Here is a 22,828-nt window from a genome sequence, read left to right as displayed (position 1 = left end):
TATTCATTTTTAACAGAGAGGGAGAGTACAAGCAAGGAGAGCAGCAGGCAGAATGGGAGGGAGAACCAGGCTCTCTGCTGAGCCAGGAGCCAGATGTGGGACTCGATCTTAGGGCCCTGGGACCATGACCTGAGCCCAAGGCGGATGCTTAACAGACTGAGCCACTCAGGGGTCCCTGCTTTTTGTCTTTATAGGTTTATTCACTCTGCATATTTTTTCTCGGTGAAAGTTTTAAGTGTTACAATGTTACATGATCAATGTAAGAAAAACTAAACAGAGGCTAGAGGCTAGGAAATGTCCCCTGCCTCAGTCCCTGCCCTCAGAGGTAACCCTGCTGTTCATCTGCTGATCATAGTTCTGGAGCTTTCCCCTTACCCCCACCTATACATAATTAAAAAAAAAAAAAAATGAGATGATCCTGTTTTACAACTTGCTTCTGTCCCTTAAAGCTTTCTTCTTTGTGTCTTCCTGTAAGTCTGGATCACCCTTTTCTTGGGCAGAACTTTTGAAAGTTGAGTTTGTCCTGCCCATGACCCTGTGGTTTCCCCAGGTCCAGGAGTACCTTGTACTTTGAAACCTTTGTACCTTATACCTTGAAAACTTGCCTTGAGGGTCTGGAGGTAGATTCAAACCAAAAGGACCACCCCCACTTAATTTATTTTGTGGAAAGAAGGGAGAGTCCAGCCTCTGGTAAAAATCCAACTAAGAAAGTCATTTCCTTGGGGCGCCTGGGTGGCTCAGTAGGTTAAGCCGCTGCCTTTAGCTCATGTCATGATCTCAGGGTCCTGGGATCGAGTCCCGCATCGGGCTCTCTGCTCAGCAGGGGCCTGCTTCCCTCTCTCTCTCTGCCTGCTTCTCTGTCTACTTGTGATCTCTGTCTGTCAAATAAATAAATAAAATCTTTAAAAAAAAAAAAAAAAGAAGAGTCCATTATCCAAACAGGTACTGTCTTTTAAGACCAGAATTTCTGGAGTCAGGCTGACTCCCAGGTGCCGTGCATCAAGCAGCCGAATGCTCTTGGGCGAAGTGATAAAATGGAGAAAGAACACATGCCTCATCAAATTCAGCGAGGCAACAGGCATAAAGCCTTACTTAGCACAGGGCCTTTAAGTGCTTGGAACGTAGAGATGATGATGATGATGATGATGATGATGGTTTCAGACAGTGAAAAATGAAAACAGGTCCGTTTAGGGTCAAGTGTGAGAGTCTGTGAAATCCATGACCATGGAAGGGGTGTGTACAACTTTACTCTCTGGGGGCCATCAGCCCGACCCCGGAACACACCTGCTTATTTAAGCACCACCCCCCTGCCGCCTTGCTGTTTTGCAGAATAATAAGGTATAGGGCCCAGACCTCTAGCACCATTGGCTGGTTAGTTTACTTCTCCCCCCGACCTGCTTCAGAGGAGCCAAGAAGCAGGAAGCCTGGCTTGCTCCTGCCCAAAAGATGACCCAGAGCCCAGACAACGGCATAGTCAGGTTCAGGCTCTCCTGCTGGGGGCTGGGTGTCAGACCGAGCCCTGTGTCTGGTATTTTGGTTGGGCCGTGAGGGGCTGGAGGGTTGATAACAAGGATGAATGAGACAGGCCTCTCACCTAGCGAGCTCCCGGCGTGATGGTGGAACAGCCATGGGTGCCCCCAGTTCTCTGCCTCTCCCACCTCAGGGAACGAAGGAGAACAGCAAAGGGCCAGATACCCGAGTTCTAGACATCTGGGCAAAGCCTAGACCCCAAAAATGGGTAGGTCGAGCCGTGTCCCTTGGGACTTTTTTTTGGCTTTAAATGAAATGGTGGGCCCCGGAATCACCTCCTTACCCCTTCTCATTATGTAGCTAGATGAGCGCTTAGACTGCCCTTCCAACTAAATACACTTTTACAATTTTTATTTTAAATTTCCCTGTGCTTAGAGCTTCGGAAGTGGTTGAGTTCTGCAAACGGAGGACAGGGACAAGGTATCCCAGCAGGAAATACGGCAGAAGCCGCAAGAGAGCGGCCCACGTTTGTGGAGCGTTTACTGTGGACCAGGTCCCTCCGGAGCACTGTGATTCTCGCCACGAGCTGGCACAGTGGGGACTGTCATCATCCCATTTCATAGATGGGGAAACTGAGACTTCAAGAAGTATAGCTACAAATTATGTAGCTAACAGGCTTCTAACCACACTGCTCTGGCTAGTGTAGGGTGTTGGCCACCGTGACAAATGCCTATGAACTTGGTGGCTTGAAACAGCAGAAACTTACTCTCTTCCAGTCTGCTCTGCCCCTTGGGAAGGCTCTGGTGGGGCGGGGGAAGGGGGGTGTTCTTCCTTGCCCTTCCAGCTTCTAGTGATTCCTGGGGTTTCTTAGCCTGTGGCCACGTCACTGCGGTCTCTGCCTCTGTCTTCTCAGGGCCTTGTTCCTTGTGTGTCTGTTCAGATCCCCCTCCTCTTTCTCTTACTCAGACACCAGCCACGGAACGCCGAGTGGCACAGTCAGTTAAATGTCCGACATGGTTTTGGCTCAGGTCATTATTTCAGGGTTGTGAGATTGAGCCCTGCCTTGGGCTCTGGGCTGAGTGTGGAATCTGCTTGGGACGCTCTCCCTCTCCCACTACCCCCCTGCTCTCACCGTGCAAGCACCTGTCGCGCTCTCTGTCTAATACATAAATAAGTTTTCTTTTTCTTAAGTAAAGGATCTTATTGTTTTATTATGATATAGCATGATTTTATGAAGATTCTGATAATCAGGATTCCTTAATCTACACAATTACGTTGATTTAATTAAATTCTAATTAAATTAGAATTCTTGGTATTCTAATTGATTTATGATAGCTAAAATTCTTCTTTAATGATTCAGTTATTTTATTTTTTAATTTATTTATTTGACAGACAGAGATCACAGGTAGGCAGAGAGACAGGCAGAGAAAGAGAGAAGGGGAAGCAGGCTCCCTGCCAAGCAGAGAGCTCGATGTGGGGCTCGATCCCAGGACCCTGAGATCATGACGTGAGCCAAAGGCAGAGGCTTAACCCACTGAGCCACCCAGGTGTCCCCTGATTCAGTTATTTTAAATGCATTTGTTTTGCATAATGAAAAGTAACCAAATATTTACATTTTTTTCCTCCAAAGGAGTCTCTTAAGATCTCTATTGCAAAATCAGCCTATTTGTTTAATAAATTTTCTTTGAAAAGGTGGGTCCCTTAAAAAAAAACAAAATGATCTTACCTCTTTTTTTTTTTTTTTAAGAGTTTGTTTGTTTATTTGTTAGAGAGAGAGAAAGAGCATGAGCAGGGGGAGCAGCAGGCAGAGGGAGAAGCAGATTCCCCCCTGAGGGAGAAGCCTGATCCGGGACTTAATTCCAGGACTGTGGGATCATGACCTGAACTGAAGGCAGACACTTAACCGACCGAACCACTCAGGCGTCCCAATAAAGAAATCTTTAAAAAACAAAACCAAAAACCCCAAAAAACAATAGTCACTGTATTTGGGGCACACCCTAAAATCCCAGATAATTTCATCTGGATATCCTTAACGAATTACATCTGCAAAGAACCTTTTTGCAAATAAGGTCACATTCACAGGTACCAGGGATTAGGATCTGAACATACCTACTCGAGAGATACAGGTCAACCCAGTACAGGGAAGGCCTGGCCTAGGCTCTTCTACTCAGAAGGTTTATGGTTGTAACCCAGAGGGCCCTGGGCTGGTCCCGGCACCTAGGCTTCCTAGTCTCTGTTTCCAAGAGCCCCAGGGAGTGTATAAATAGAGGCAGGACGTGATTCTCTTCAGCACAATTTATTTCTCAGAGAGTCAATCCCCAATTAGAAAAATCTCTTCCTGTAACCTGTCACAAACAAACGAAAATAACTTCCCTGAGGGACAGAACCCCGAGCGCCTCCTGGTGGCCCCCGAGGGCCATGGAGGGGAACCGTTTCCTGCAGGGAGTGTGTGAGCGAGATACCCACTCCAGGGCTTTTGGGGAGGTCTCTGTTGATTTTCATTTTTATTTATTTATTTTTACAATGACTTTTTAATGACTTTTTTTCAAAGTAGGCTCCACGCCCAGCTTGGAGCGAAGCTTGAGCTCATGACCCTGAGATCATGACCTGAACTGAGACCAAGAGTTGGACTCTTAACCGACGGAGCCACCCAGGAACCCCTTCTATTAATTTTTAATTATTATTTATTGTTACTAATGTAATTATTATTGATAATACTTACAGCTTCAGTAATAGCTTTTTGTAACCAGACGTTCCTGAGGCCTCACTTTGCTTGTGAGGTATGGACTCCAGCTCTGATATCGAAATGACAGGAAGTTTTGAGACAGTTCAGAAACTCCAGGAGAACCAAGGCGAGTGGACATGATGTTCAGTCTTACGCAGAGTGGTGTTTGCATGCTGGTGGCCTGTGGCCCAAACTGGCCCACAGATACTGTTTGGCTTACAGTCGCTTTTTCATTTTCGTTTTTGGGATTTTTTTCATTTTTGTTTTTGTTTTTGTTTCAAGTTTTCTGTCAGTTGCCAGCATTTAAGAGATTTCGAATAACACTCTGGATCTTTCATTTCTTCTGAAAAAAATCAGACAACAGATAGGAGCTTTCATTCCCACAAGAGGTTAGTCATTTGGAACTGAGTAGCATTTGCCCTCTCTAAATGGGGCCTGTGGCCTCCGCGGTGTGCCTAAGACCACACCACTCTCTAGGGCTCTAGTTTGTGGATACCTTGCATTTTATCTGCTTGGTTCCTGGAAGCATTTGAGTTTGTCTACCAGCCTGGAGTTTGAGATTGGGGTAAGGGGGCAAGAAGTCCCATGGAAGTGATGGGCTCCCCTGCTCCCACTATATGGTGAGATAGATCTGTCTAGATCTATATAAGATATCTAGATATAGGGGGAGGAGGGTTGGGAGAGGGTGGCTAAGTTATGAACATTGGGGAGGGTATGTGCTATGGTGAGTGCTATGAAGCATGTAAGCCTGATGATTCACAGACCTGTACCCCTGGGGCTAATTATACATTATATGTTAATAAAAAATAAAAAATTTTTAAAAAGATACCTAGATATAGATATCTGTGAATTGAAAGGTTTTGCCTAAACATAGAGCTTCTTCCTGGGGAGATATATATATAATGTATATAATTTTTATGCTGTTCTTGGGGGTAGGGAAACATTATTAGAATAAACAACAGAAAATCCTGGTGTATTGTAGAAATTCATATGAATTTCATGTGAAATTCATATGGACTGATAGGAACCGTGAAATGTCAACGGAATTTTGTGCTTGTGCAGGCCCACACTCGGCACATGTGTGTCTTCCCTCTGTAATGGGGGCAAAGTTTGAAGAATGCTTTGTAGAGTTAGTGGTTGAATGAGTTCTCTGTTTTGTAAGGAACAGGCGAGGATGACTCGCTTCTGTATTTGTCCATGAGATGGTGAATGTGAGCTCAGATTGTCTCCCGGTTTTTCAATAATGGGGTATAGGTCAGCCCCAGGGTTTGCTGGAATGGTTTCCTGAGGGTTTATCACCCGGTGTTACTACCTGGGCTTGTAGTTAGAGGGACCCGGTCAGTGTCAAGTTCAGTCACCTTCCGGCTGTGTGACCTTGGGCATGTCACTTAACCCCCGCTCTGAACTTTAGTTTCTCTTCTGGGGTGAAAGGAGGAGATTCAGCCCTATCCCACAGAGAGGATTAGTCCAGAGCAAGCATTTAATGAATGCTCCTAAGAAGGGTCGTAAAATCACATCTCACTTCACAGAGTACAGTCAAGGGTAGATAGTACTGTTCTAAGCTTGGCTTACTCAGGTCGTACTGTCTGCAAGTTACAGAACTTGAAGCCATGTCTTCTGACTCTGGAACCAGTTGTCACAGGCATAAAAGTAATAGCTTAAGTTGTGAGATATTATTTCTCTTGTGTGTACTTTCTAGAACTTCTGAGTCCAGTCCTTAGGGATTACTGTGCCCCACTCTCTCCTCCCTTTAAAAAAAAAAAAAAATTGTGGTAGGGGTGGGGTGCCTGGCTGGCTCAGTTGGAAGTGCATGTGACTCTTGATCTCAGGGTCATGAGTTCCAGCCCCAACGTTGGGTGTAGAGACCACATAAATAAAAATAAAGCCCTTTAAAAAATTAAAAATTGTGGTAAATCATACATCACATAACGTTTATCATTTTTAACCATTTTTTAAGTTCCCATGCAAAGGCATGAAGTACGTTCACAGTGTTGGGCAGCATTAAACAACTCCCTGCTTCTCCACCCCTGAGCCCTGGCCGCCCCCACCCTGTTTTATGCTTGTATGAACCTGACAGCTTTAGGGAGCTCATGTAAATGAAATCATGTACTACTTGTACATGACTCAACAGAATGTCCTCCAGGTTCATCCATATTATAGAGTGTCATGATTTTCTTCCTTTTTTGGGCTGAATAATATTCTGTCGTGTGGATAGACCACATATTCTATCCTTCCATCCACTGGGTTGTTTCCGAGTGTCCTTTGGCTGTTGGGAGTCATGTTGCTCAGGAACTTGGTCTCCTCTCTTCTTGAGGGATAGGTTGAGTACGACCGTGGTTGGAGCACAGGTTGTGGAGTTTTGGGGTCCCTACCCCTTCCTGGCTGAGTGGTCTTAGATGGTCTTAGACAGCTCCCTCACCCCCTACGCCTCGGTAGTCTCCTCTGGAAATGATGGCGGTCCATCTCATAACGTGGTCAAGAGCGTTGGATGAGAGAGTGGATATGGTGTATTTATTACGGTGCCCATCCCAGAGCTAACACTCAATATATCCTACCCTTGTACATTTGTTCAACAAAATACATGGTGCCTGCTTCCTGATGGTTCCATTTCCCCCCACACCTAGCCTGTCCCACCTCTCCCAAGTGGCAGACCAAGTGGGAATGACCCACTCAGGTCCATGTACTAATGGGTACAATGTCTGGGGTCCATTTTTTTTTTAAAGATTTTGTTTATTTATTTGACAGAGAGAGGTGCAGTGGGAGAGGAAACATAAGCAGGGGGAGTGGGAGAGGGAGAAGCAGGCTTCCTGCAGAGCAAGGAGCCTGATGTGGGGCTCGATCCCAGGATCCTGGGATCATGACCTGAGCCAAAGGCAGATGCCTAACAACTGAGCCACCCAGACACCCCTCTGGGGTCCATTTAATTCAAAACCAAAACTGCTATATATATATAAAAAAAAATTGGTCTACTTTTTATCATCATTGGGAATTGACAGTTCTAAACAATGTTAGTGGTGAAAGCAGGCATGGATCATTCCTCCTGCCCCCCCCCCACCTTTGATAGCCTCTTTCATGCCCCTCGTGAAGCCCACAACTGAAGCTGAATCGTGCTTGTGTTTTTGGTTCGTTTCTGTCATATTTCTTGTTAAATATGCGGCATGCACGTTAGGAAAATTGGCAGCCTACTAATCCCATTCTCCTTTATGGTGGCTGTTACTGCTGTCTGATTGGCATTTGAGGGGGTACGTGGATGGCTCAGTCGGTTGAGCATCTAACTCTTGATCTCAGCTCAGTTCTTGATCTTGAGATCGTGAGTTCAAGCCCCACGTTGAGCTCCACGCTGGGTGTGGAACCTACTTTAAAAAATTGGCTTTTTATGATGGGATTTTATGTCTCAGAATGGTGTTAGATTGACAGAAAAATTCTGCAGATAATACAGTTTCCACATCCCCCCACCCCCCAGTCTCCCCTAGGATTAACATGGTATATTAGTGGAGCACATTGGTTACAATTAAACCAACATTGATACATTATTGCTAACTAAAGTCTAGAGTTCATTCACATTTCCTTAGGGTTTTTTGTTGTTGTTGTTGTTGTTTTTTGTTTTTTTAAAGATTTTATTTATTTATTTGACAGAGAGAGAGATCACAAGGAAGCAGAGAGGCAGGCAGAGAGAGAGGAGGAAGCAGGCTCCCTGCGGAGCAGAGAGTCCGATGCGGGGCTCGATCCCAGGACCCTGAGATCATGACCTGAGCCGAAGGCAGTGGCTTAATCCACTGAGCCACCCAGGCACCCCACATTTCCTTAGTTTTTAACCAAGTGTGGATTTGGGGATCCCACCCAGGAGAGCACTAGCATTACCTCTGAATTTGTCATGTCTCCTGAGACTCCTCTTGGCTGTGATGGTTTCTCAGACTTTGTTTTTTTGTTTTGTTGACCTTGACGGATTTGAGGAGTACTGGTCAGGGATTTTGTAGAAAGTCCCTCTTTTGGGATTTGTGGCTTTACTTATTTATTTTTAAAGTTATTTACTGGAGGGGCGCCTGGGTGGCTCAGTGGTTTAGGCTGCTGCCTTCGGCTCGGGTCATGATCTCAGGGTCCTGGGATCGAGTCCCGCATCGGGCTCTCTGCTCAGCGGGGAGCCTGCTTCCTCCTCTCTCTCTGCCTGCCTCTCTGCTTCCTTGTGATCTCTCTCTCTGTCAAATAAATAAATAAAATCTTTAAAAAAAAAGTTATTTACTGGAAGCTTGCTGGAGGTTAGTCATTGTGCGACGCTTGGGATATAGCGGTGAAATGAAGACATCTATAAACGGCATTTATAAATCAGGGACATTGATGCTGGACTTGGAGAGAGCTCTGTGGGCTGAGAATGGAACCCAGACAGCGCCAAGTTTGACCCTTGATCACCGTCCTGTTTGCCACCTCCCCCGGGCGGGGGAGAGTTCCACAGGTGGAGCCAGCGTAGTAAGCACGACTTGAAGTATCCGGCGGTGGAACGATGAGAAAGCTGAGACAATAGAACAGAAGGTAGTGAGTTGCTTTCATTTCCGGTGAATAGATTAGGGAAAGTGAGTTTAAGTAATCTTTACCTATATTTCTCTTTTGATCTCTTCTGCTCCTGTTAAGTTCTACTGTGCAGCTTTCTCTGTTTTTAAATGTCCCTGTAGGAGTGTTTTTGTACGATGCAGACACCAATGGTCAACTGCAGAATAGGCCAGTGGCAGATCTGTCTGTCCCTAAATGCTCTTTCATGGCACGTTGTGGGCACATCCAAAAAACCCGTTTGTGAAGTGGTCATGGGGTGGGAAGTCTGGTGCTGGAGAGTGGGGTTCAGGGGATCTGCCCTCCTGGTCTGGAGCAGCACCCAAGCCCTTTGAGTCTTTCTGAGCCTTGACTGCCTCACCTCTAACTTGGGGGTAATTCGTTGGAGTAGCATCTTACACCTGAATGAGGTTCTAAGGCCAAAATCCGGTAGAGTCAGCATTACCCTTGGAAATCCTTCGGTCCACCCAGAGATGTGAACACCGTACCCCACGTGGGACCCCTGCACAGCCCGGGAGTATGTCTGTCACAGCCCACTTTTCTGCCAGCATTTGGTCGGATGACTCCATCCTTGGTCAAACCAGATTAAGGATCTACTTGTGTTTATGGCCCATGTTGGAATAAACAGCGACATGTCTTTACGCACCAGGATTAGAGTACACATGGCTTGCTGGCTGATGGAAGAGAAGAGGTCTCAAAGGTGTCAAGACCTCATGGTTGGCTTTGTTTTTCGTTGCCCTGCATATGTATTTGAGTTTATGTACATTAGAGCCTCTCAGTGCCCTGGCCGGCCCAGTCCCAGGGCTGTTGGTTGAGGTTGTGGATGTGAGGACCCATGGCGTGCTAGACAAATGTTTGAATTTGACAGATGTTTAAATATGATCAGTGAGGGGCGCCTGGGTGGCTCAGTGGGTTAAGCCGCTGCCTTCGGCTCAGGTCATGATCTCAGGGTCCTAGGATCGAGTCCTGCATCGGGCTCTCTGCTCAGCAGCGAGCCTGCTTCCCTCTCTCTCTCTCTGCCTGCCTCTCTGTCTGCTTGTGATCTCTCTCTGTCAAGTAAATAAATAAAATCTTAAAAAATAAAATAAAATAAAAAAATAAAAAAATAAAAAATATGATCAGTGAGCGATACAGTCATGGGAGTCATAGGGAGGTGCGTGGTTTGCTATTTAAACATTTTGGGGGGAATGCGGGATACTGCATGTCTTCTGGCCTCTTAAGAGCCCTGGTGACTTGGTTTCTACTGAGTGTGAGGGTGGTTGTTGACTCTGTAGAGGGCTTTTTTGGGTTGGGTACAGTCTTTGGCCCCTCCAGGGACCTCCCCTCTACTCTGGGCTAATATGGGTCCTTTGTTTGGCCACAGAATGTCCTGAAGGAGCACGCGGATGACGACCCCAGTCTGGCCATCACTGGGGTCCCTGTAGTCACTTGGCCAAAGAAGACGCCAAAGGTAAGACACCAGTCGCCTGCAGCTGGGAGACCACTCCCACTGCCTTTCACATCTCCTGTAAGATTACTGTCGGCAGCTTTTCAGTGGGGACTCCTGGCAGAGGGCACCTCAATTAAGATGAATGGTTTCGGTGTTTTTTCTGTTGCAAGTTTTTGTTTTTTGAAAGGGATGATTTTCCCTGATAAGCTGTGGAAACTGCAGGCAGTGCCCCCTGGTGGTTATTCAGAAAACTGGGGGGGAGCGATGCCTCACCTTTCGCTATCTTAGGTGTGACTTTTTTCCCTTCTTCCTTCTCTCCTTTCTTTTTTCTCTCCTCCTTTTCCTCTAGGTGCTTCAGGGGCTGTTTCCTCTCTTTTGAAAGTAACTTTTTTCTCTTTTATTTTTCTTTCCTCTTTTAATTTTCTCCATTAATTTTGATTGATGCTCACCTTGGAAAAGTCTAATCAAATGGGAAAGGACAAAGACCCTAGGGAGAATGATAGTAACATCACTGAGGACTTCCCAGAAGCAAGTTCTTTCCCTTGTCATCTGCATCTCTTATCTTCTTTAGACGCCAACAACCCTCTGGGGCAGACACTTGGATTCTCATTTTGCAGATGAGGAAACGGAGGCTTACAAAAGTCAAGTCACTTGTGAGGGCACTTGGCAGAGCTGAGGGTGGGATGATCAGTCTGCGTGATAGCAGAGATCAAACCTTAACCAGTGTCCATCTCAAAGTCCGGAGAAAACCAGTCAGGTTTTGGTGTGCCTTCTTCCAAAGTTCGTGCTAGGGTGGAACATGTATGTATCAACCTGTCTGTCCATACTCAGCCTTACCACTTTCTTGAGCATGTTCTAGAAACGTCCTGAACCTTGCTTTCCTCATCTGTAAAAAAGGGTTATGCCAGCACCTCCTTCTAATGGTTGTTGGGACGACTAGATGAGATAATGCATTATTGAATTTGTTTCTGGCTAACGATAAAGAACAAAAAACAGAGCAGTGCATGCAAGTTTTTAGGATAAGGACTGACCAGTAGTTAGTGCTGTTTAAATATTAGTTGTGACTTAAGCGGCCTCTCCATTGATGGGTATTTTTTCTGATTTTTTTTTCCTGTTATAAGAGACATATAGAACTTTCTAGATCTGTGCTGTCTAAAATGGTAGTTGCTGGTTATATGGCTGTTGAGCACTTGAAATATGGCAAGCCCAAACTGAGTTGTGCTATAAGTGTAAAAGACACAACAGATTTCAAAGACTTAGGTGCAAAGAAGAACACTGTAAAATTACTCATTCGTTTATTTTTTTATGTTGGTTGCTTGTTGAAATTAGGGTTGCCAGATTTTAAAAAGAATGCCCATTTAACTGAATATCAGGTAAACAACAGGTAAAACTTTTAAGTATAAGTATAGCCCACATATTGCATGGGATATACCTATGCTGGAAAAGAGTATTCATTGTTCATCTGAAATTTAACTGGATGTCCTGTATTTTTTTCTTTTTAATGTGATGTTAGTCACCATAAAGTACATCATTAGTTTTTCATGTAGTGTTCCAAGATTCATTGTTTGGATGTCCTGTATTTTTATTTGCTACATCTGGCAACTCTAGTGGAAATTATAATATTTTGGACATATTGGTTAGACAAAATGGGTTTTTAATATTAATTTCATCTTTTTCTTTTTGCCTCTTTAAATGTGGCTACAAAAAAAGTGTAAAAGTACATGCATGACTTTATATTTCTGTGGGGCGGTGATGTTCTAGGTTATTCTTTCCACCTTTGTTTGGTTATCTTCTTAGGGTATATTCCTAAATGTGGAACTGCTGGGGAAATGGGTCCCTTTCCTGGCAGGTAAATTCTAATTCTCTTTGACGCTTAGTAGGAATGTAGGTGATGGGAGAAATGAAAAAGTATTCGCCCTCCTAGCTCCTGCCTTTGGTTTCCGGATCCGTGGAAGTGTATGGGGTTTTAATGTTCACTTTCCCCTCCACGGGCACTAAATACATTTGGCATTTCTGAGCCCACAGACTATGCTTGCAGACCTAGCACCTTGCAACAACGCCGCGAGGCCCCACAGCTGCCCTGAGCCCAAAGAGGAAACCGTGGCTTTGCCTCACTGCCTGCTTCCCTCCCAGCTGAGGAATTGCTCTGGGGGAGGGATTAGGGTTTGCAGAACATGGGCTTTTCAAAAAACAAACTTGCCACTACCCTGTGTAATCCCACAATCCGTGGAGGGGTCCAGATGGGCTTCTCTGGGGGAAGTCACTTTAGGACTGCTAAGGTGTCCTGTCCTCCGCGGTGGAGACCCTCCAGTTACTCCTGAGAGGCTGATGGGCATTTAAAAAAAAAACAAAAAAGACACCTCTGCTCCTTTCCTCTAAAGGGCCGGAAGCAGGAAGCAGGCTCCTGGGGGGGGGAGTAGCCCTTACCTAAGACTTTCTTGGAGGATCAGTGTGTGTCTATACATGTACTCGTGTCTACACACGAGGTCGTGTGGCTGGTATCATCAAATCTGGAGACGGGGGAGAGACTGGAGCCCTTAGGCTGGTGAAGGGTGAAGAGAGAGCATTTGCTATTTCACAATACTTTGGGGGGTACCACTGTGGGGTTTTTTGACACCTTATAATGAAACAAACGTAACGTGCTTACCGTACAGTTCTCCCACTTAAAGTGTACAACTCACTTTTTGGTAAATCCAGTATATTCAGAGAGAGACGCAACTATCCCACAATCTAATTTTAGAACATTTTCCTACCCTCTGAAGGAGAGCCCATCAGCTGTCAGTCTCCCAACCTCCACTCTCAAATCTTCCCCTCCCCCAGGCCCTGGCAACCACTAATCTCTCCATCTCTATGGCTTTGCGAGCTCTGGACATGTCATATAAATGGAATTATCCGATATGTGACCTTTAGTGATTGGCTTCTTGCACTTAGTATAATATTTTTAAGCTTCACCCACATTGTCGCTTCTGTCAGGACTTCTTTCCTTTTTATGGCTGAATAGTATTCCGTTGTGCTTTTCTTCTGTGCTTGGTTTATCCATTCACCGGTTACGGGACGTTTGGGCTGTTCCCACCGTTTGGCTGTCGTGGGTAATGATGCTGTAAACATGCGTGCACACGTTTTTACATGGTCACAGGTTTTCATGTCTCCTGAGCAGGCGCCTAGGGGTGGCACTGACCGGTCCCGCGGTAACGCTGTGTTTAACTGTGTGAGGAACCGCCAGACTGTTTTCCAGAGCGGCTGCACCCTTTTCCGTTCCCACCAGCAACGTGCGAGACTTTCAGTTCACCCACAGCTTGGCCACCGTGTATTGTCCGTCTTTTTGTTGAGATCCCTTTTTCTTTTCAATTTACTTTATGATTTCTCGAACTCACTGGAAGCTTCTCGTAGGCGTTTGCAAGAGCTGCCCTCACAGAGGGCCGTGCGCTGTGTGCGTGGCTCAGAGGGCAGAAGTTCATTTTCTCACAGTTCTGGAGGCCAGAAGTCTGAGAGCAAGATGTCATTTGGCAGGATATATATCTTCTGGGGGGCGTCCCGGGGCTTGTCGATAGCCGTTGTCTCTGTATTGTCACATGGTCTGACCTCCTGGGCGTCTGTGTCCTAATCTCTCAGAAGACACCAGTCCCGCTGAATCAGGACCCACCCTAGCTTTAACTCCGTTGCTTCTGGAAAGACTTTATCTCCAGGTGCGCACATTCTGAGGTCCTGGGGAGGGTCAGGGCTACCACGTAAGAATTTGGTGGTGGTCCGGGCGGGAGGAGGGGGGACGGTGGGGAACACCATTCAGCTCTTAGCATTTATCATACATGATTTCAGAGCCACAAAATGATGTCAGTAATATAATAACGAATACCATGGCCCCCCACTCAGCTCTAGAAATAAATGACCGCCAGTACTGTCCAAACTCGGCTGGGCATTCCACCTGGATGCACCCCTCTTTATTTATTTATTTTTAAAGATTTTATTTTTATTTATTTGACAGACATCACAAGTAGGCAGAGAGGCAGGCAGAGGGAGGGAGAAGCAGGCTCCCTGCTGAGCAGAGAGCCTGATGCGGGGCTCGATCCCAGGACCCCGGGATCAAGCCCTGAGCCGAAGGCAGAGGCTTTAACCCACTGAGCCACCCAGGCACCCCTGCACCCATCTTGGGATGCCTTCTTTCCATCGTATTTGATCCTCCCAGCAAGGCTGGAAGGCGCAGATAGTGTTACCTCCGTGGGTGCGGCTGAGAGTGGGGACCCAGAGGGGGATGCTGGTGCGCCCTGGGCCCTGAAGCTCGTGAATCTGCAGTGTTGGTCCCCAGATCTGGGGAATTCAGGGAAATGTGGCAGAGGGGAGGGGGAGGGGAGGCGCCCAGCTCTAGGTCTGGGTTTCCTGGCTGGTGGGGTTAAAAAGTTAACAGGAAAAGGAGAAGTGAGTGAACGACTGACTGCCTGGGCCGCCGGGGTCTGGTGGTTCCCAGGTCTGCAGTCGGCCGGCTCCCAATTTGATGCAGGTTGGGTTGAAAGATCAAGGGTGCCCGTTGAGGCTGTCAGGATGCGAGGTAGGGAGCGGTATTGGGTCTGGGTCAGGTTACTTAACAAGTAATTAATGCTAAATGATGATTAGCAAAAAATGCTTTGATCTCCCACCTTGCCTCCTGGAGAACAAAGTCCTTTTCTGGAACTGATTAGGTGCGGGTAGGTCATTTCTGATGCGGCGTCTCCGAGAGATGCTACTGAACCACCGTCCGTCGTCATTCACCCGATCGGCTGTTTCCACCAGCGGTGATGGATTTGTTTTGATCCGTCTACACTTCTTTTATGACCAGGTGGCGGGATTTGGGGGCCTGTCTGTGACCTTAGAACCAAGCCAAGGGGAACTGAACTTATTTGAGGCCTGACCTCTGACCTCAGCCTTATTAGCAAGCCAACCTTCTGCTCCCCAGCCAGACACTTCTACCCAGCTAGCTTGCTGGGTCATTCACAGAGAGGGAAACTGAGGAAGGAGGGGAGATGGGGACCCAGCCCTCTCTGGAGAGTGAGCCTGTGGATACGTCCTGCTTCGTCTTTTTTTTTTTTTAAATAAATCTTTTTTTTAAAAGATTTTATTTATTTATTTGTCAGAGAGAGAGAGACTGAGCACAAATGGGGGAGCAGCAGGCACAGCAGGCAGAGGGAGAATCAGGCTCCCCACTGAGCAGGAAGCCCGATGCAGAACTCGATCCCAGGACCCTGGGATCATGACTGGAGCCGAAGGCAGAGGCTTAACCAACGGAGCCACCCAGACATCCCTACATCCTGCTTCTTATTCTTTTTTTTTGAAAGATTTTATTTATTTATTTGACAGAGAGAGATCACAAGTAGATAGAGAGGCAGGCAGAGAGAGAGGGGGAAGCAGGCTCCCTGCTGAGCAGAGAGCCCGATGCGGGACTCGATCCCAGGATCCTGAGATCATGACCTGAGCCGAAGGCAGTGGCTTAACCCACTGAGCCACCCAGGCGCCCCCTGCTTCTTATTCTTAATCCATTATCTCAAGAGGCCAAACCAGGCTGCCACTTGAATTTCGACTGGCAATTTTTCTGGACAGTAGGAGCAGAGCTAGAGTAGGTATGAACAAGTGCCCGGATAGGGGATAACGGGATAGGACAGCCCTTTTCAGTTACAGGACTGGCTTCCTTACGGGGACATTATGGGGCCACACAGGAACCAGGGCAGGAAATCACACACACACACACACACACACACACACACACACACACACACACCTGATGTCTTATTACCCCTGATTCTACTTTGTTTCTCTTCCTCTTCCTCTGTAGTCGGTCATTGAGATCTGGGAAGCCTGAGAAGTATGGTGTACCCTAGAGTGACACCCAGCCTTTACCTGAAGGCGAGGCCCATAATTCGGTAAAAAGGGGCCCGTGTACTTCCTGTTCTTTCTCTGCCTGCTCTCAACTCCTGTCCCCCTGCAGTAATGAAGTTGGGGAAGAGGAGGAGGAGGAGGATGACGCTAAGGAAGGCCTTTTATTGTTGTCTCCTCGGGGCCAGGTAGTTTCCCAGAAAGGCTTCTCATGAGAGCCGGTCCTCAGGCTAGCGGCATCAGCTTCACCTGGGGAACTTGGTCAAAAAAACAAAACAAAAAGAAAAAACAAACAAAAACCCAGCTTCCTGGGCCTGGCCTGGGGCGCTGAGATTCAGGAGGTTTGGGGTGGGGCCTGAGAACCTATACTCTCTTAACACTTCTCAGGTAATTCTCATGCAGAACTAGGGGGTGCTCTGGGGTCAGGGGCCTCTGGGGATCAAATTCTGGCTTTGCCACAAACTAGCCGTGTGGTTGTGGACAAGTCTGAGCCTCAGTTTACTCATCTGTAAAAAGGGCTCACAATGCTCTTCCTGCAGAATTGCTGTGAGATGCTGACTGTAGGCCATCGGTCAGTGATACCTGTTGTCATTTTTTGTAATTATGACTTAGAGGTCAATGACGACCCTGCGTCTGCCCTCCCGGAAGGTTCGTGATGCTCTCTGTAGAAATAGAGGACACAGGAGGGAGGGCCTGGAAGGTCGTTGAGACATTTCCCATCCTTCGGTGACTATTGGCTGGCATAACAGCTTCATCTCAAGTGAAGACCCTAGTGGCTTCATTTCCCCAAAGGAGTCGTGGATTTGCTGAAATGGCTGGTTTAGGAAAGGGCTTCTTCTCCTGTGTCCGTTCCTTACTCCCCCGAAGGGAGAAGCCCTGGGCACTGTGGGTGACTCTTGCCTTAGACTAGCTCCTCAAGGGTCTGAAGCTGCTGAGACCGCAGGCTCAGGGAGGGGGTGGGGGAAGCGGTGTCCAGTCCTCCCAGCTTCCTGAGAGCAGGAAAAGTCCAAGGGAGAGCAGCTTCCAAGATTGGGCATGTGTGATGCTCAGGGAAGGAGGGGGCCGGCTGTGGGAACCCCAGAACCAGCAGAGCAAAGGAAGGCAAGAGAAGCAAGTGGATGGTGGGGAGGACATAGTGGGGGGAACCAAGGGAAAAACAATCTAGGGCCCCCATCTGGAATCCCCGGGGTTTTCCTCAGTGACTGCTGAGTCATTTGTGAAGTCCAGCACGTTCTCAGGAGGGCAACAAAAACTTGTGATCAAAGAATACCCACGAACGTGGCCTTCTTATTCTGAAGAGTGTTGTATACAACATCAACAAGCAGAAAAACCCAACTGGAAGAAAATCATCGATGGTGAGGGGGGAAGCTGGGACTCAGGGGTCTGGACCAGTTTTTGCGAGCTCCAGTTCCAGATTCGTTAGTGGCCGAACCCAAGTGATGTGGTCCCTGTGGGTGAGCTGGATGTGTCCAAATTTCCTCTTTCTATAAAGACACCAGTCTTTATAGGTCTTGAATTAGGGCCCTAATAGCCTGTTTTGTTTGTTTGTTTGTTTGTTTGTTTGTTTTTTCAAAGATTCCGTTTATTCATTTGACAGAGATCACAAGTAGGCAGACAGGCAGGCGGCGGGGGAGGGGGGGAGCAGGCTCCCCGCTGAGCAGAGAGCCCGATGTGGGGCTCGATCCCAGGACCCTGAGATCATGACCTGAGCCGAAGGCAGAGGCTTAACCCACTGAGCCACCCAGGCGCCCCACTAATAGCCTGTTTTTAACTGAGTCACTTCTGTAAAGCCACTCTGTCACCTTTTGAGGTCATGGGGCTCGGACCTCATCATATGAATTTTGGGGCAGATACGATTCAGCCTATAAACTTGTCAAGCCTTCAGGGAGTCTCTGTCTTCTCTAAATCTTGTCCCAAATCCTTGTGGCGTGCCCAAGCCCTCAGCTGTGGTTGTGCCTTAGAATCTAAAGATTTTCCCTCCTCTGCTCAACATCACCAGGAACTGAATGACTCCAGATTTTTCCATTTACTTGGTCTTTGCTCATGCTAGTCCCCTTCTAGAAATGCCCTTCTTGTTCCCCAGTTACAGAATTTCCACCTCTAAGCCCAGCCGAACCCCTGCTTCACCAGGAAGCTTCCTGGGCTGGACGTTTTCTAGTTATCTCTCTATAGAGGTCCTCTCTCCAGCTTTCTCCGGCCTTCTCTGGCGTTCTCTGGCCTGTTCCCTGGGCTGCATCAGAGGGCTCTCTCGGTTCTCTGGCTTCTGGTTGGGCTCAGCCAATAGGAGGTTCCAGCAGGAGATGGGAATGTGAGAGGAGAAAGAGGTTGGGGTATTTAAAGCCCCAGCTACCTCCGGATGAGATCATGGCACGTGGGCTCTGTCCTTCTGAAGGCCACAATTTTTATTTTGTGGACTTCTCCAGCTTTTCTTTCTGCATTTCCAGCAACTGGTCCCTCCTGTGGCCCATCAGCCAAAGGGAAGTAATGGCTTGTGGCTGTTAACTAGGCTCAGAGTGTAACACCACACCTTGTAGATTTCTCTAACCCTACTTACGCTCTGTAGATCGAGTCTCTGTTAAACTCTCCTCCATGACCCAGTGTGAGGCCGCCAGGGTGCCATCCATTTCCTGCCAAGATCCTGATGGCTGTACTTCCCCAGTGTCTCTTTCCACTGGACGTCTATATTCTACTCTGCATTTTAGGGCCTCCACCAGCTTCCCGAGACTGGAGCTCATCTTATTAATTGTTTTCCTTCTCCGTTTTTGTTATCCCGTCATGCACGCTTGCTCCCAGATAGCAAGGGCCCAGGAAATGTTTGTTCAATGAATGAACTCGATCAGAAGGTTTTCCCAGCACTTCTAAAAGAGGAAATTGGACCTAATCCGTTTTGGGCTCTTGGCTGTCTTTCTTTCTCTTGTGTCTCTTTGGTGAGAGTGTGGATCTCTCCTTACGGTAACTTTTATATCCCAGTCCCAGCCAACTGTTGAAGGAGTGCTAAGTGGAATGTTCAGTGCTCCTTGGTACTCCTGGACCCTTTTGTTCCTCAGATTTAAGCCTCCTTCTTTATCCCACCGGACTTAGAAATCACCTGGAATTTCTCAGCCAACATCTTGTGTCATTTTAGAACTGCTTTATTGGAACTTAAAGTCAGCGTTCAGCTGAAATAACCTGTAATTAAAGTCTGCAGCCGAAGATTTCTTTCTTAGTCTGATAACCTGCTCAGCTGTCTGTGTTAATAATGCCAAAGACAAATTCTTGGAAAGCAATTGAAATATTGTGGGCTCCTGCCTTTGGTGGGGTAATTAGAAAGCCAGGCAGCCGCTGTAAGTGATTGCCTGCCATTATCATGGTTTTATTTCCGGAACAATGGCCTATCCTTCAGACTTTTCTTTTTGTGGAATGTCATCATATATTTCCCGTTTTTAAAGGAGGATACTTGATCACTGACATGGGGAATAAGTTGTCATGTCCTTTAATTCCCCCCTGCTCCCTCCCCACTTTGTAATTTGCCTTTGTTAGAAGGCTGGATGTGCGTGCTGCCCAGTGATGATGTTGTCAGGTAATATGTTCTCCAAATTCAGATGATCGAGAGAAAAACAGGGCAGAGTAGGTGAATACAGGTGAAATATTTGCATTGTTTAACTTGGCTTCGTGTTCTTTTTTTTTTTTTTTTGAAAGATTTAATTTATTTAGTTGACAGGCAGAGATCACAAGTAGGCAGAGAGGGAGAGGAGAAAGCAGGCTCCCCGCTGAGCAGAGAGCCCGATGTGGGGCTCATCCCAGGACCCTGGGATCATGACCTGAGTAGAAGGCAGAGGCTTTAACCCACTGAGCCACCCAGGCACCCCTTGGCTTCTTGTTCTAAAGGTGATGAGGGCAAGTGCATTTGTTGGGTTGAGGGGAACTTTAATTACACATAAGGCAGGTAGGTGAGAAGTGAAAGCTATAGTAAAACCTGCTCGAAACCACTGACCTTCTCCACCAATGCATGTAAATAACGAAACAGCAAAACACTTTGAAGGGAGTTGAGATGGTTTAGATTCAGTTCTGTCTTGGTTAATGTTTATGGGACGGGATGGTACCTCCCAGTGGCTTGTGGGTTTGAGTGCTCCCTCTTGATTGATCTGTCCTTCTGGGGGAGGGTGTGCTTTATTTCTTTTTCTTTGATTTTTATCGTATTTTTTTAAAAGATTTTATTTATTTATTTGACAGAGAGAGATCACAAGTAGACAGAGAGGCAGGCAGAGAGAGAGAGAGGAGGAAGCAGGCTCCCCGCTGAGCAGAGAGCCCAATGCGGGACTCAGTCCCAGGACCCTGAGATCGTGACCTGAGCCAAAAGCAGAGGCTCAACCCACTGAACCACCCAGGTCCCACCCCCCTTCCCCTTTCAAGCTCACAGTATTCATCAGTGTCTGGAGAGACCACATTGTGTTTGTTCATTCATCTCCCGGTGGGCACTCGGGTTGCTTCCAGCTTTGACTACTGCCAATCATGCTGTTGTGAACCTCTTCTTCGAGAGAGGTATACCCAGAATTGGAACTGCTGGCTCATACGGTAATTGTGCATCTCATTTTTTGAGGAACTGCCGTACCATTTTCCATAGTGGCCGTATCATTTTGTCATTTTATATGCTCAGCAAGAGTCCCCAAGGGCTCCACTGTCTCCACATCCTTGTGGACACTTTTGACTTTCTGGGCTTGAGAACAGCCAGCCACCCTCATGGGTGTGCGTCACTTCCTTTGAACTCACTTTATTTTTTTTATGTGGAAGTGTTCTTTAGAAAGTTACGGGCGTCATGGCATTGTGTCCTCTACCTACCTGATACTTAGTTTGCATCTCTGCAAAAGACTAATTATTTTTCTACACAGCTAAAGTCCGGGTGATTACACGTTACCAAAATTTACAGTTCCTTAATGCCACCTAATGCCTGGTCATACTGAGATTTCCCAAATCATCCTTCGCAGATGCTTTATCCAAACCAGGCTCCCATCCAGGACCATACGCTGAATCTGTTTTCAATTCTCTCTCAATCCAGACCTTTCTCAGGACATTGATTTGTAGAGAAGACAGAACCATCTGTCCTGCAGAATATCCCACTGTATGCATTTGTCTGATTGCTTCCTTGTGTCATGTGGCTTTCCCACTATCTCTTGTAATTTCTATAAACTGGAAAGTAGATCTGAAGGCTTGGTTAAAGTTCAATGTCATAGGTTGTGGATTAAGGTGATGGTGATCTGATACCCCATTATTCAGTTAGCTTTGTCCTTCTTTCCTCCGGAGAATAGTCTGGAAGGGGAAACATTGGGCCCCTCCCATCATTCCCCGATGGTTTTAGTACCAGCTGATCATTGGATGATTTTATCAGGAGATGAGAATGAAACTTTAAAGTCTATCATCCCTCCCTTGTGAATTCGCTGCCCACCCCCCCCCCCAACCCAGTATTACTGAGAAAAAGTTGGCTTACATCACTGAGCTGGATTTGGGGGGGTAGGGTTTTCCCTTAGGAGTTGCAGCTACACTTAAACAGTTATTCCTGAAAAGACAGTAGGCATGCTCAATTCCTTCCCTTTTAAATACCAATTCTCAAAGTAAGAAGTTGATTTAATGGCCGCCTCAGATGGTGACAGATAACTTGTCAGGCTTTTTCTACACTGAATGTCATGATAAACTCATGGGTTTTCATAGATCCAGGGGGCTTTTCTAGGCAAATTGGCCTGCTGGAGATGAGCCATTTTTCAAAGAAAGCAAGAATGGTAAATGAAGAGAGATTATGGCTCGTGTGTGTGTGTGTGTGTGTGTGTGTGTGTGTGTGTGTGTGTGTGAGGGGGGGGGTTCCCCAATCCCTACAACCCACCAAACCAGCCACTGTGCATTTGCATTTCTTAGGCTTCCCTAAATGAAAAGCATCAGAGCTCCATCAGAGCCCATCCCACCACCACAGTGCCTGTTAGCAGCTCCTTTAAGAGGTGATTCAACTCTCTGGTTTCCTTCGTTTCAACACACCCGTAGGGTTAGGGCCTACATTTCCCAACCAGGTTACCTTTCAGGAATAGGAACTTAGGGGGTGCCTGGGTGGCTCAGTGGCTTAAAGCCTCTGCCTTCCGCTCAGGTCATGATCCCAGGGTCCTGGGATTGAGCCCGCATTGGGCTCTCTGCTAGCAGGGAGCCTGCTTCCCCCTCTCTATCTGCCTGCCTCTCTGCAGACTTGTGATCTCTTTCTCTCTCTGTCAAATAAATTAAAAATCTTAAAGAAAAAAAAAAAAAGGAATAGGAACTTAAGATCACTCTTAAGTGGTGGCCAGTGGAAAAATATATACATATGTATCCCCTTGTATAGCTCTTCTGCATTTTGTCCACCCATTCATCAGTGGATGGAAGTTCGGCTGTCATGAGCAGAGCGACTCACTGACAACACACTTTTACTCCTGTTTTGCACCTTGTCTGTCTGCTTACTATCCTGTCTTGAGTGATCTTTGGATTTAGTGTTTTCCTTTGAAAACTTTGAAAACACAGAACTTTGTATCCCGATTCTCGACTGGATGATGGTGAGACAGACAATGGGAGGGAGGTTTGGTTGGGAAGGAAATCAAGGGGCAGGAGATTTGGTCTTGTTAATAAGAAAAATATTTTTAAGTTACAGAAGTCTTGGTTGTAGGCCAGAATGATGCTGGCATTTTATGTATTTTTAGCCCCTCCAATCCCCCCACCCCGAGACCCAGGGGAGAGGGGCTTGTCAAGTGAACTCATTTATCGCATCCAAATTGAGTGCTCAGCCTTAGCCTGGATTTTTGTAGGGCAATGAGTAGAGAAGGGAAGTAACT

General features: G+C 46.8%; 1 protein-coding gene across 12 annotated transcripts in view; it reads left to right on the top strand.

The window, feature by feature from the left end:
* KDM2B (lysine demethylase 2B) overlaps nt 1-22,828 on the top strand; it is a 121,713-nt gene that overhangs the window by 62,357 nt on the left and 36,528 nt on the right. For all 12 annotated transcript variants that reach the window (XM_046024260.1, XM_046024264.1, XM_046024262.1 and 9 more), the window contains one exon: nt 10,101-10,187. In XM_046024260.1, the coding sequence (XP_045880216.1) occupies nt 10,101-10,187 (87 nt within the window). The remainder of the gene's footprint in view (nt 1-10,100; nt 10,188-22,828) is intronic.

This window comes from Meles meles, chromosome 12 (assembly GCF_922984935.1).
Source record: "Meles meles chromosome 12, mMelMel3.1 paternal haplotype, whole genome shotgun sequence".
Taxonomy (NCBI): Eukaryota; Metazoa; Chordata; class Mammalia; order Carnivora; family Mustelidae; genus Meles; species Meles meles.
Note: the sequence above shows the minus strand (reverse complement) of the source record. Positions and strands in the feature narration are given on the sequence as shown.